Source organism: Sarcophilus harrisii, chromosome 1 (genome assembly GCF_902635505.1).
Source record: "Sarcophilus harrisii chromosome 1, mSarHar1.11, whole genome shotgun sequence".
Lineage (NCBI taxonomy): Eukaryota > Metazoa > Chordata > Mammalia > Dasyuromorphia > Dasyuridae > Sarcophilus > Sarcophilus harrisii.
In genome coordinates this window covers 686,501,990-686,515,303 of record NC_045426.1, presented here as the reverse complement: position 1 = coordinate 686,515,303, position 13,314 = coordinate 686,501,990, and the positions used below count along the sequence as shown (strand labels likewise).

Here is a 13,314-nt window from a genome sequence, read left to right as displayed (position 1 = left end):
GGTCCGTGTCTAGCCTTTGGATTAGCCAAGGATATAAGTCCTTTGGAGATGAATGGCAAACAAGGGCCCTCCTTTATATAATAATGCTCCATTTATGGGGGTGAAGATGGATGTTCCCACTGGAAAAAGCCCAAGGGGAAGAGGAGGAAGCCCCCGGGACCATGCTTTGGCAGTGTCCTTCAGCTGTTGGGGAAGCCCCTGGTGACTCATTCCTTGATCTGAGCACCCTGAATTAGCGCTCTCTGCACCAGGTCTCCTGTAGGTTTGAAGAGGGGGACATGAGTATCACCTGGCCCAGTGTAATTGGGCCGCTCTTGGTGGGGACGCGCCCACCATAGGTGGCCTCTTGGGTTCTAAGGGCAGCCGGGGAGCCCCCACTCCTACTTAACACCGACAAGCCCCGAACGATAAATCAGAAGTCCTTTACTCCAGTGGCCTAGCAAGAATTAGGGGATGCTCCTCTTCTAGAGTGGGACCGTACTCTTGCAAATACAGATAACGTCTGTGTGAAGGGGGAGCACAGACTTAGTGTGTTGTGGGCAGCATCAAGGACACAACCCACGTTTGTGGTCCTGCAGACCCCGGAAAGCTGCTCTCTCTCTCTGTGTAAAGAAGTTGGCTCTTTGGCTTGGGTCCCAGGTCCTGGAAGGCCTCTGCCCTCCTGCCCCCACTACCTGGGGGCGGGGGGGAATCGGCCATATCTGGTAACAGCCAGATGGGCTCCCCATCCAAGCTGCAGGGGCTTCCCCTCCGCCCCTCGTGGTCCTCAGTCCACAGAAGGCTTGTGATCTTTCCCTCTTGAACTACTGAAATTTGTCCAGGGCTTAGCTATTTAAAGCTCCCACAGGCCCCGGCTAATTTGTTTGCTCAGCCAATTGCTTTGTTCCCTTCTTAACGGGGAGAAGTGTTTGTGTCTCATAAAGGGATCCCAGGGTAGTCTAGCTTGTTAACTCATTAAAACCTCTCCCCGGCCCTCACCCATAAGTCCAAACCTAAGGACTGAAGAGGTGTCATTAAAAGCTCCTGGGGAAGTCTGGGGGACGAGGAACTGACCCGCGCGCCATTTAAGAGGCTTGTTTTTCCAGTTAAGGAAATAATGAAATAACTGATGAGAGCCCTTCACACTAATGCCGGCTCAGACGGCCTCTCCGCCTCCTCTCCTGTGCCATTTGGGTCCCTGCTCTTTGGTCAATACTCCACAAGGATTGCCCCGACACACAAATGATTAAATTAAAACTTAATCATTTAAAAATATTAAAAGACACTCTCAGTCTTTTAATATTTTTTTGGGGAAAAAAGTCTAATCCTCAGACTTCTCATTTTATTTGCCCCTCGCCTTAAATAGGGGAACTGGCTCCCCTCACTTTCCAGCCACCATCACCTGGGACTGGAGGTAAATCTGGGTCCTGGAGGCCTTTGCATCCGTGAGCTCTGGCAAACTCCTCCAAAGGAGGAAAGTTGGAGCAGGAACTTCTGTCATGGTCCAAAGATCAGCCCGACTGAGCTGGAAGGGGCTTGTCCCCCCAGGGTCAGCCTTCAGTGGGGATGAGCTGGCCTTTGGGGCCCCAGCCAGTCATGAAACCCTCCCTACAGAGGGACAGGCAGGTCAGAGGCCGTGTAAGGGGGGTTCGTGATGAAATAATGAGCCCACAGAGGATTGGGGTTCTCTGGGGTGGTGTCGGCCACTTAGCCAAGCGCCCTCCTGTCCACAGCCTCCCAGCAACTAACCCTGTGTCTTTTCCCTGACGGGGCCTAGGGGAGCACATGACTGAGGAGGAGCTGTCAGACTGCTTCACGGTGCTATTTGGACTGAACCCGGAGGGCTGGAAATCGGAACCTGCCACCCTGGACTACAAAGGTACCGTATGACTTTTCACTCTGCCCAGGCACTAACAAATGTGCTTCAGAACCAGCGGGGCATTGATTTTCGTGACTAGTTGAGTTTTAACCAAATCACCCAAGATTTGGAGGAATGTCAGAGAGGAATGCATATTTCCAATGAGAACATTTTAATTTTAATTTTTTGATTTCCTGATGTCTTGCTTGCTTTTCACTATCTGTCCCCCTCTTAATAATATTACCAAACTCATTTGTACATAATGCTCCAAGAGAAACCGCACTCTGGGAGGGTAGGTAACACAGGCATTATTATCCCCATTTTACAGCTAAAGCTAAAGGTCAGGTTAAGTAATCTGTCTGTGCTCACACAGCTAGTTAGGAGTTGGAGGCACCCTGAAGTCAGGAGGACCCGAGTTCAAATCTGGCCTCAGACACTTAACACTTCCTGGCTGTGTGATCCTGGGCAAGTCACTTAAACCCAATTGTCTCAGCAAAAAATAAAATAAAATAAAAGGAGTTGGAGGCAGAATTCAAATCTAAGATGGCAAAACATTTATTTAAGTGTCTTTGATGTACAGTGCAGTGCCTGGTACCGTGCCAGGAGCTAGGGCTACAAAAATAAAAATGAAATAGCTCCTTTTCTCAAAAAAGACATTTGTGGGAGAAGGAGTAAAACATGAACATAAATAATCAAATAGATGGGCCTTTGAAGGGAGAGTATCAACATTTAGAGGAAAGATTTCTCAGAGGAGGAAGAACTTCAGCTGAACCTTGAAGGAAGCTCAGTAGCTTAGAGGGGATGCTTATACCTATGCAAATTACAGACTGGCAAGGGACTAGTTTGTTTGGAACATCGAATGGGTACAAGGTAAAATGTGGATGGAAAGAAGGTGGGCAGGAGTCTTGAAGTGAAGTGCTTTGAATGTCAGTGAGGGTCAATTGTAAAAGGTGTCCAGAAAGTCTCAGTGTGTGCCATGGCATGGAGACTTTGGGAAACCCCCTATTTTGTTATGGAGGCAATCAGGAAAGAGCCACTAAAGATTTCTGAGTCAGGAAGGGGTATAGTCAGACCCCTACCTTAAGAAGACCATGGTGGAAACTGCAGAGGATGGATTACAGGGAGAGTAAGAGAGGGGAAGAAGGGCAGCTAGGTGGCTCAGGGGATAGAGCCCTGGAGTCAAAAGGACCTAAGTTCAAATGTGACCTCAGACAATTACTAGCTGTGTGATCTCATAAGTCACTTAACTCTGATTGACGTCAACAGCAAAAAAGGCAGGGAGAGCAATGAGGAAGCTGTGGGAATAATCTAGGCAGGTTGGTAGGGCCTGAACTAATGTAACTCCACAGAATGGAGAGCAGAGAGCAGAGGCAAGAGGAATTACAGAGGGAGAATCTCCAACACTTGGCAGCTGGTGGGACGTGGTGGGTAAAGGAGAAAGAAAAGCCAAGAATGACTCTGGGGTTCTGACTTGGGGAGACCGGAAAGATGGCGGTACTTTTGATAGAAATAGGAACTTTTGGAAGGAGAGGAAGGCGAAGGGAGAATTTTGCCCATTTAAAATTTGAGATGCTTTGGGGACGTTCAGGCAGAGATGTCCAGGTGTTTGGTGAAAAGCATCTCTAGTTTGGGTGAGAGACCGGGGCCAAATATGTTCTTTCAGGAGTTTTCTTCATAGAGGTTGCCATTGGACCCATGAAAACTGAGGGGAATTGCCAAGATATAAGGGGGGAGAACCGGGGACTTCCAAAACCTTGAAGGAAGGATGCACACATTCAGAGGCAGGAGATGGAATGATGGTGATCAATGGCTGATCAGATAAGCAGGAAGAGAGCAGGTGCGGAGGGAGGCGGAGGGATTACCAGGGCCAAAAACTGCCCAGGGGTCAAGGAGGACCAGGAGTGAGAACAGTAGTTAAGAGAAGGATGGTAGCTTTGAAAAAAAAAATACAAGGCAGTGTAGTAGAAGGGAAAGGGTACTGGGTGTGAAGTTAGAGAACTGGCTTGTGTGACTTTGAGCTTCAAAAGACATTGGTGGAAGGAGGGGAGAACACCTGCATCTGTGGAGCCGGGAATCAGAGACTCTGGACCTCAGATTCTCCGGTAAAAATAAGGGGGCTATAGGGAGCGAGGTGGCCCGGTGGTAGAGCACTGGCTCAGGAATCAGGCGGCCCTCAGACACTTGGCACTTATTACCTGACTAAGTCACTTAGCCCCTCACAGAAATAAAATAAAATAAAAAATAAGGGGACTAGACTCGATGGCCCTTAAGATTGTCTTTAAGATAAGTCTGTAAACCTATGAACCTTTAAATGGTGGGACTGTAGGCCAGATTGCAAGCCACAGAGAAATGGAAGGGGAGGAAGTGAAAGGAACAGATAAAAGTTATTTTTCTAGAGAGAGAATAATCCCTTTTGAAGGGATGGCAGCTTCAAAGGCAACTTTTTTAACCAATAATAACTATAGCATTTATATTGCACTTTGAGGTTTGCAAAACACCTTACAAAGAGTATCTCTTTTTATCCTCACAAGAGCCTTAGGAGACGGGTTTTGTTATTATCCTCATTTTATAGATGAAGAAATTCGGGGAGGCAAAGATTAAATGACTTCCTTGGCGTCATATAGCTAGTACACATCTAAGGTTGGATTTGAATTAAGTCTGCCTGACTCCAGGTCCCGTGCTCTAATCCCCGCCATCCCTGGCAGCCTTTTTAAGGGTGGAAGAAATATAGACACGCTGTAAGTCGTGAGGAAGGAGCAGCAGATAATGAGCAAATGAGGTGAGAGAGGGGCAGAGGAAAGGATCCAAGGGGCAAAACTCCCAGAGAAAGCACTAGCAAGCATCAAAGGCGTAAATAGAGGGCTTAGTCTTGGCAAGGAAAAGGATCCCATCTCCCCGTCAGACAAAGGAGAGAAGGGAGGTGATGGAGAGAGACTCGGTTGTATGGAAAAGACTCCCGGACTCCGGACTAGTGCACCAAACTGCCTCATTCCCGTTGCTTGGATGGATGGAGACAAGGGCACAGTGAAGGATTTTTTACAAAGAAAGGGATCCTTAGGAAGGAAATGACAGGACTTCTGGTTTCCTGAAAAACTAGCATTTCACAGAATTTTTAAATGCATACAAATATTGTTTTTAATGAATCGGGTCCCTATGTTCCTGCACACAGAATATGTGTGTGCTTGTGTATATGCTTCTCAGGTCTTCTTTCCAAGAGAAGGAAAAATAAAATTCTAACTCTTCCTTCAAAGCTCAGCTAAGTTGCAGCCTCCTCTGTGGAGCCTTTTCTGAATACCACACACACACACACACACACACACACACACACACACACATACATACAAGTATTCTCTCCCTCTTCAAATTTTTCTTTTTCTTTTTAAAAAAATTAATTTTTTTCAGATAATTACAATAGTATTTTATTTTCCAAATGCATTCATTTTTGTAAGACTTTGTATTCTAAATTTTTTACCCTTCATCCATTATTTCCCTCCTCCCCAAGACAATCTGATATAAATTAAATATGTACAATCCTAAAAATTTATTTTTTAAAGCACAGATTTTTTTTTTTTGCAGTTTCAGATTCTCTTCATCCTCCTATCCACTCTCCCAGCCATTGAGAAATCAAAAAAAAAAAAAAAAACCCTAAAACTAAACCTATTATAAATATGTACAGATATGCAAAACAAGTTTCCATCTTCACTGTGTTCCCTGCCCCCCAGGAAAAAGAAAGAACTAGAAAAAAAAAAAGTTTTATTCTGCACTCTTTGAGTTCAACAGCTCTCTATCTGGAAGGGGAACAGCATATTTCATCATGAATCTTTTGGTTTCATTGTATTGATCAGAGTTCACACTTGATTATCATCAGGATGTTGCTATTTCTATATAGATTGTTCTCCTGGTTTTGCTTACTTTGCATCAATCATTCAAGTCTTCCCAAGTTTTTCTGAAACCATTTGGCTCATCAGAGTTGTTTTTCCCTCATTATTCCCTGTCTTATATTATATATCTGTGGACATGTCATATCAATGGTTTTGGGAGAATGTAAGTTAAGCATAGATAATTTTCAATTACATTAAATTAAAAAGATTTTGCACAAACAAAACCAATACAGCCAAGATTAGAAGGGAAATAAAAAGTGGGAGAAAAATTTACAGCAAGTTTCTCTGATAAAGGCCTCATTTCTCAGATATATAGAGAACTTAAGTCAAATTTATAAAAATATGAACCATTCTCTGATAAAGGTCAATGAATAAAAGTCAAAAGAATATGAACAAGTAGTTTTTGGATGAAAAAATCAAATCTGTCTACAGTCATGTGAAAAAGTTCTTTAAATCACTATTGATTACAGAAATGCAAATTAAAACAATTCTGAGGTACCCCCTCACAACCATCAGATTGGCTAATCTAACAAAAGAGGAAATGTTGATGTTGAAGGGAATATGGAAAATTTGGGATACTCATGCACCGTTGGTAGAATTGTGAACTTATCCAACCATTTTGGAGAGCATTAGGAATTATGCTCAAAGAGTTATAATACTGTACATCTCCTTTGACCCAACAATATCACTACTAAGTCTGTATTCCAAAGAGATTTTTTTTAAAAAGGAAAAGGACTTATATGTCCCAAAATATTTAAAGCAGCTCCTTTTGTGGTAACAAAGAATTGAAAATCAAGCAGATGCCCATCAATTGTGGAATGACTGAAGAAGTTGTGATGGAATACTGTTGTGTTATTATAATACATGACAAGCAGGAGGCCTTCTGAAAAACCTGGAAAAACTTACATGAACTGATACAAGGTGAAGTGCAGAACCAGTACGCAGTAATAGCAATACTGTCCAATGAACAACTGTGAATGACTTAGTTATTTTTGGAAATATAAAAATCCAAGAAAGTCCTGAAGAACTTATGAAAAATGTTGTTCTTCTCCAGGGAAAGAACTGGTGGAGTCTGAATGCAGACCAAAATAGACTTGTTAATTTTTTTTCCTCTGTTTTCTTTCATAAAATGAGTAATATGGAAATATGGTTTACATGTCTGCATATATATAACCTATATCAAATTGCTTGCCTTCTCAATGAGGGGGAAGGTGTAGGAGGGAAGGAAAGAATTTGGAACTCATAATTTAAGGAAAGAAAAAATTGTTTTCACATGTAATTAAAAACATTTTTTTCATTTGAATTTTTTAAAAGAATGTAAGTAAGCTCCTTGAAGGCTTGAGACTATCAAGTCAACAGGTACTTATTAATCACCTGTTAGACACTTATGGTAAATCCTGAGGACTCAAAAGTTCCCTGCCTTCAAGAAGTACTTAGCCTAATGGGGGAGAAAACATGCTACAGACGGGATAGACCAGGGAAGCACAAGCAGTAAGGGGGACCATGAATAGCTTCTCACAGGAGGCGAGATCTTAAAGAAGGCAGGAGGTAGGGAGAGTTTTGGGCATGGAGGCAGTCAGTGAAAGTGTGCAGTTATGGCAGGGGAGCAGCCACAAGACTGATGCTGGTGGGTAGCTTGAGTTGGGGAGTTTTGAGCTGCCTTCGGACAGGAATGGATCAGGTGGCCACAGTAGGAGTAATACTGAGATGGGATGCCAGCACTCGGGGCTGCCACCGGGCAGGGGAAGTAGCCAGCTCAGGAAAATGGAGCCAGTTAAAGCTTTGTGCGGATGGTATTGTGACCTGGCTCGGTCCCTGCTCTTTTAACTCGACTGAGGTAAGGAAGAGACTTAGTCAGAAAGGAAAAGAAAGGAAGGGAAGAGAAAGGGGAGAAAAAGAACAGAAGGAAGGGAAAGTCAGAGGGCAGGAAAGGAAGGAAGGGAAAAGGATGAACACTGGGGAGCTGTGGAATCTTGTTCAAAGAACAGCCAGGCAGCCCATGTCATCGGACCCCAGAGAGGCTGGAATGATTGCAGAGATCAGGTGGAGAAGGGCTTTAGAAGACAAAGAGAAGGTTTTCTGTCTGGTATTAGAGCTGAGTCAGGGAACCACTGACATTCGCTGGCTAAGAGGAGGACACAGTCAGACTTGGGCTCTGGATAAATCCAAAATAAAGCAGGGGTGGGGGTGGTGCCTCGGCCCGCGAGGCAGAGTGTGTGGACCCTGGAAGAAAAGAGATAAGGGCAAGAGAGAGGGGACTGGCAAAATGGAGGCAAGACAAATCCATCTGATCAAGCCTCATTTTAATGGGTGCAATAGTACAGATGTATATAGCAGTAGAAAAGAAGGCAGGGTTGTTCAAACACAGTACAGGGTGGGGGTCCTAGACACAGGGTGGGGAGATTCTCAAGTCAGGCTGATCCTCTGCAGTGGTCCAGGTGTGAGACAATGCCTTCAGCAGGTTGGGGTATTGTCAGAGGAGAGAAGGGGGACGTCGTGAAGGACTCGGCAACATACTGGGTATCAGGGCGAGAGAAGGAGGCATCAGAAACGCGTAAGGAGGCGACCATGGAATTTCCAGGCCCCCTTCTGTCTCCTGTCCTCTCCCTGTCCTTTACCTGGTCCGGGCAGGTTGGCATAGAAAGTTCGTTCACCGCATGTAAAGCTTGTGGACAGCTTACCCTTTCTGTCAGGATCTCCCTGGAGTCACCCAAGGGGACTTCATTCATAACTGTTCATCCCTCCATACTGCCAGTATTTTGGGCCAGAATTACTCCCATTCTCCATGTAAGGCTGCTCAATGGGGTTTGCAGAAAATTGGTTAAATCATCACTATGTTGAAAATGAGATTTTAACCAAATTCCCCACAAGGATGTTCAAGAAACTGAAGCCAGGTTCTAGAACAGAGCCCTTTTAATGTTGCTGTTGCTATTTACAGAGCCCTCCTGAGGTGGATCCTGATCATGCTGGGGCCATTTGGTTTCATCTTGTTTATCCGGGGTCTAACATTTCTCTTGAGGAAGAGCTCCCAGAGATGCTGTCTCTCACTATTCAAGTGTCAGAGAGAAGGACGTCAATAATACTAACAAAATTTCCAAATCCAGACCAATCCAGAGTAGGCTAGACTGGCTGGCCATTTTCAGCTTTAAACACGAGCATTCTCATCTTTGACAGCTTTGAGGGGTTGGGGGATAGAGTAGGGACAGAGGGCTGGTCTTGGACCCAGTTAGGCTTGGGTTTGAATCCTGAATCGAATCCACTTAACCTCAAGGAGCCTGATGGAGACAACATCTGCAGCTCCTTTTTAAAAAAAATATTTTATTTCCCCCCCCAATTACCCGATATTTTTACCCATTTTTTCAGAGTTTTAACTTATGAATTGTATCCCTCCCTCCCCTCCTCCCCAAGATGACAAGCAATTCAGTATAGTTTATACATGTGCAACCACGTTAAACAGTTCCATATTAATCATTTTGTATAAGAAGGCTCAAGTAAAAGAAAGAAGGAAGGAAGGAAGGCAGGAAGAAAGGAAGGATGGAAGGGAGGGAGGGAGGGAGGGAGGGAAGGAAGGAAGGAAAGAAAGAAGGAAAAACATAGTATGTTTTGGTTTGTGTTCAGATGCCATCAGTTCTTTCTCTGGAGGCAAATAGCATTTTTCATCATGGGTCCTTTGGGATTGTCTTGGACCACTGCATTACTTGCTAAGAGCATCATTAATAATTGTTCATCCCAAATGTTGCTGTTACTGTGTACAATGTTCCCCTGGTTCTGCTTACTTCTCTTTGCATCAGTCTTCCCACATTTTCCAGAAATCATCTGGCTTATCATTTCTTATGACACAATAATATTCCATCACAATCATTTGCTAATTGATTTAGCCTGTTTAGCTTTTAGCTATTCCACGATTGATGGGCATCCCTGCAACTTCCAGTTCTTAGCCACCATAAAAAGTGCAGCTCTTCCTCCTTAGAGATTAGATGAGATAAGTAGAAAAGGGGCTTTGCCAACCTTACAGGTCTGTAGTAAGGAGAGTTGACAACCAGCATGTGGAATATTTTCGGAAAGACTCAAACCCCGTAGAACACTCACTGAGAGGGGGAGCTGGGCAAGTGGGAGGCAGAGAGCGAGAAGCGTGAGAAGGGGCTGCAGGAACAAGGGGTGTTTGCCCACAGAGAAGACTTGGAGGCTTGAGATCTGGCAGGGCAGGTTGGAGAACACTGGGTAAAAGGTGGGGAGAAGAGTTAGGTTTAATGTTTGTTAAAAGAACTTCCTCACAATGAAAAGTGTCAAGAAGGCACAGGCCAGTCAGTAGTTCTAGGATGCAGTGGCTTCCCCTTCACTTCGAAGTCTCATGTGGCCCCTGGAGGATCCCTTGTCTAGGGTGTTTGTTTTAGAGGGAATTTTTAGGTGAAGGTTATTGGGATGTTGCCTCCGAGGATCCTTCCATTGCAGAGATTCAGATTCATTGAGGCAGTTCCGAAAATACTTACAATGTGTCCTTTCTAAGCCTCCTTTATCCTAACTATAAAATGGGAATAATAATATTTGTGTTATCTACATAGCTCTTTGAGTGAGGAAAGTGCTTTGCAACTGGTAAAGTGCTTTAAAAGTATGAGTGATCATTGTTACTACGTTCCATTTGTTCTTTATTTGGGCTTTTCTTCCCAAGTATCTTGAGCCAGAATTACTCCAATTTTCCATGTAAGACTGCTCAATGAAGTTTGCAGAAAATTGTCATCACTATGTTGAAAATGGGATTTTAAGCAGCTTCCACGCAATGAGGTTCAAGGAACCGAAACCAGATTCTAGAACAGAGCCCTTTTAATGTTGTTGTTGATATTTACTGAGCCCTCCCGAGGTGGGTCCTGATCATTCTGGGGCCATTTGGTTTCATCTTGTTTGTCCAGGATCTAACATTCGTCTGGAGGAAGAGCTCCCGGAAGAAATCACTGCCGAGATATTCACTTCTGATATTCTTGGCTTGCCCATTCCCGAAGACTTCTGAAAAGGCTCTCAAAGTGGGAGCGATGGCAGAAAAGAGAACACTGGGTCTGCTTCCCCTATAGATTCTCCCTTCACTTAACTCCCTCCCTCCTCTTCCCCTCCATCCCTCACCCCGCTGACTCTTAGGAATTTTTAGGATTACAAGGAAATTTCTGTAAAGCACAGCATCCAAGATGTTGGAAGGACCAGAATCCCGCGAGTTGACAGAGCCAGTGAGCTGGAGAATTGGGTTAAATATGAGACATGAAAATTAAAAAGATAAGCTGTAAATTGCAGAAAGCTCTTTGGGTCTGTTTCCATTCTCTGGAGGTGATTTTTCCAGGACAGAGAGGGGCCTCTGAGCGTGACGGCTGAGTAGGGTGGGCGTCGGGGCCTAGGAGAGCCGGTGCACAGGAAGCACCTTCTCTCTCCGACTTCCTCTGCAAGCCTCGTTCCCAGAGGAGTCAGCTCTCTGTAAGTCACTCATGGCTGCCCAAGTAAGTCCTCAGTCTCTGTGTGGGCAGGGTGGGGAGACCCAGGTCCCCTTTGCTGTCAGGGGCGGGGACCTTCTAGAACTGGCTGCAGCTGCAGATGGGGATGGCTGAGCCATGCTCAGCACAAACAGGAACCCCGGCAGCTGGTCCCCTCGCCCGGGCCACCCGCGGGCACTGCCCAGAGCCACCGACCTCCTGGCCAAAGCCAGCGCATCCAAACAGCACCTGGGCTGGCCCACCTGGACCTTCCTGGCACATTTTGTTTGTTCTCTTGTGTCTCCTCTGGGTGGATGACCCTGAGAGTGGGGAGTTGGGGAGTGAATCCCCTCAGCAGGCTTACTCTGTGAACAATCGTGCACATTTCCATGGCTCTTTAGGGTTGCAAAATACTTTCCTCAAAATAGTCCTCTTAGGTGTCAGTTGGCACTTAGTATTTGCCAACGGCTTTGTACTTTATGATCCTCAGAACAATCCAGGAGGAGGGGAGGTGCTCCTGTTATCCCCATTTTATAGAGGGGGACACTGAGGCAGAGATCAGTGAAGTGCCATGCTCAGTCACACTATTTGGAAGTGTCTGAGGCCACATTTGAATTCAGGCCCTCCTGACTCCAGGACCTGGCTGAAAGAACTAGGGAATGGCCAGCAAGGAGAAGGGAAGGCTTGGAAGGGTGAGCAGGAAGTCCCTGGGCTCTCCATCCTCAGCTCCCCTGGGCAGCTCCTCCCCAGGAGACTGCAGGGAGGACCGTCAAGCAAAAGCTGCCATAGGCTCTAGGTGGTGGGACTGGACTCGTGGGACCCCCAAGGTTCCTCCCTGATCTGAAATTCTGTGATTCTACCTCGCACCTTCCCTATCCTGGACATTTGGGAAACAAATGCGAGAAGACACAATTCCAACCTGCCTTTGAGAGTTTGTAGTCAAACTGAGACAGGGCAAGAGGGGCATGAGAATGATGAGTCAACTAGATAGCGCCAGGTCTGGAGTCAGAAAAACCTGAGTTCCAGTCCAGCCTCAGACATGTACCAGCTGCGTGACTCTGGCCAAATCACTTAACCACTACGTGCCTCAGTTCCCCCATCTGGAAAATGGGGAGAATTGCACCTAAACGCCCCCCCCATCCAGATGATGTGAAGATCAAACGAGATATTTGTAATGGGGGTACCTCAGCGCCTGGCACGTAGTAGGGGCGACTGAATTCTATTATGTTGACGAGCTGTGCCGGAAAGATTGTGCTCCAAAGGGGCTAAAAGCGCTAAGTGCAGAGGAGAGGTCCAAACTGCTGGGTTGTAATCACAACGGCCCTTTCAGTCACAGACCTGATCAGTCCCCCCGCCCCTCGCCCAGGCGCCCAATCGATATTCTTAAAGATCAGGCCTGATCAGGTCGCTCCCCTGTTCAAGTAGCTTCCTGTCCCCTCTGGACTAAGATGCAGAGTCCTCCTCTTTTGGTATTTAAGCCGTTTCCCAGTCTGGCTCCAGCTCCTCTGCCCCTCACACATTCACTCCCTCCTGCATCTAAGGACGGATTCTTTCTTGGGAAAACGTGCTGCAGTTTGGCTCCGTACAGGCGCCCGTTCATCCGTGACCTCGAGTCCTATTCTTCGCTGGGAGGCCAACAATGGAGCCGGAGTTCTTGATCCAATTAAACAACTTCCTTCTTCACGGGTGGGCGTCATAAGTGCCAGATGAAATAGCCAAGTCCTCAATTACGCACAAAGCCTCCCACCTGCACCGGCTCCGATCGGAGAAACGCTTCCCGGGAGCTTTGTCGTCCTCCGGAACATCAGACGGAACCGCGCGCCCCAAACCCGCCCGGTCGCGGTGACCTGGGACGGCGGAGGCCAAAAGTCCCAAACACTCGCTAGATTATGTCCTTTTATAAAACCCACAAAACACCACGAATCAATTATGCTCCTGCCCGGGGCCTAATGAGGATAGGACCAAATCAGCAAGATGTTCCCGGAGCCGCTTTGGAGAGGATGCGGGCAGATGGTCCTGCCTTCCGACAAGCAGCCTCGGATGCCGTCTGCACGCGGCGGGGATGGTCGGGACTCCGGAGGAGGCTGGACCACCGACTTCCCGGCAGGGCCGTGCCCAAGGGATTTACGCCCCGGGAGGAAGA

General features: G+C 46.2%; 1 protein-coding gene across 1 annotated transcript in view; it reads left to right on the top strand.

Annotated features, from left to right (window-relative positions):
• WDR66 (WD repeat domain 66) overlaps positions 1-12,200 on the top strand; it is a 78,833-nt gene extending 66,633 nt beyond the window's left edge. Inside the window, exons 23-24 of the mRNA XM_031948493.1 lie at positions 1,757-1,858; positions 10,626-12,200. Coding sequence (XP_031804353.1) covers positions 1,757-1,858; positions 10,626-10,723 — 200 coding nt within the window. The 3' untranslated portion in view covers positions 10,724-12,200. The remainder of the gene's footprint in view (positions 1-1,756; positions 1,859-10,625) is intronic.
• Positions 12,201-13,314: the final 1,114 nt, after the last annotated feature.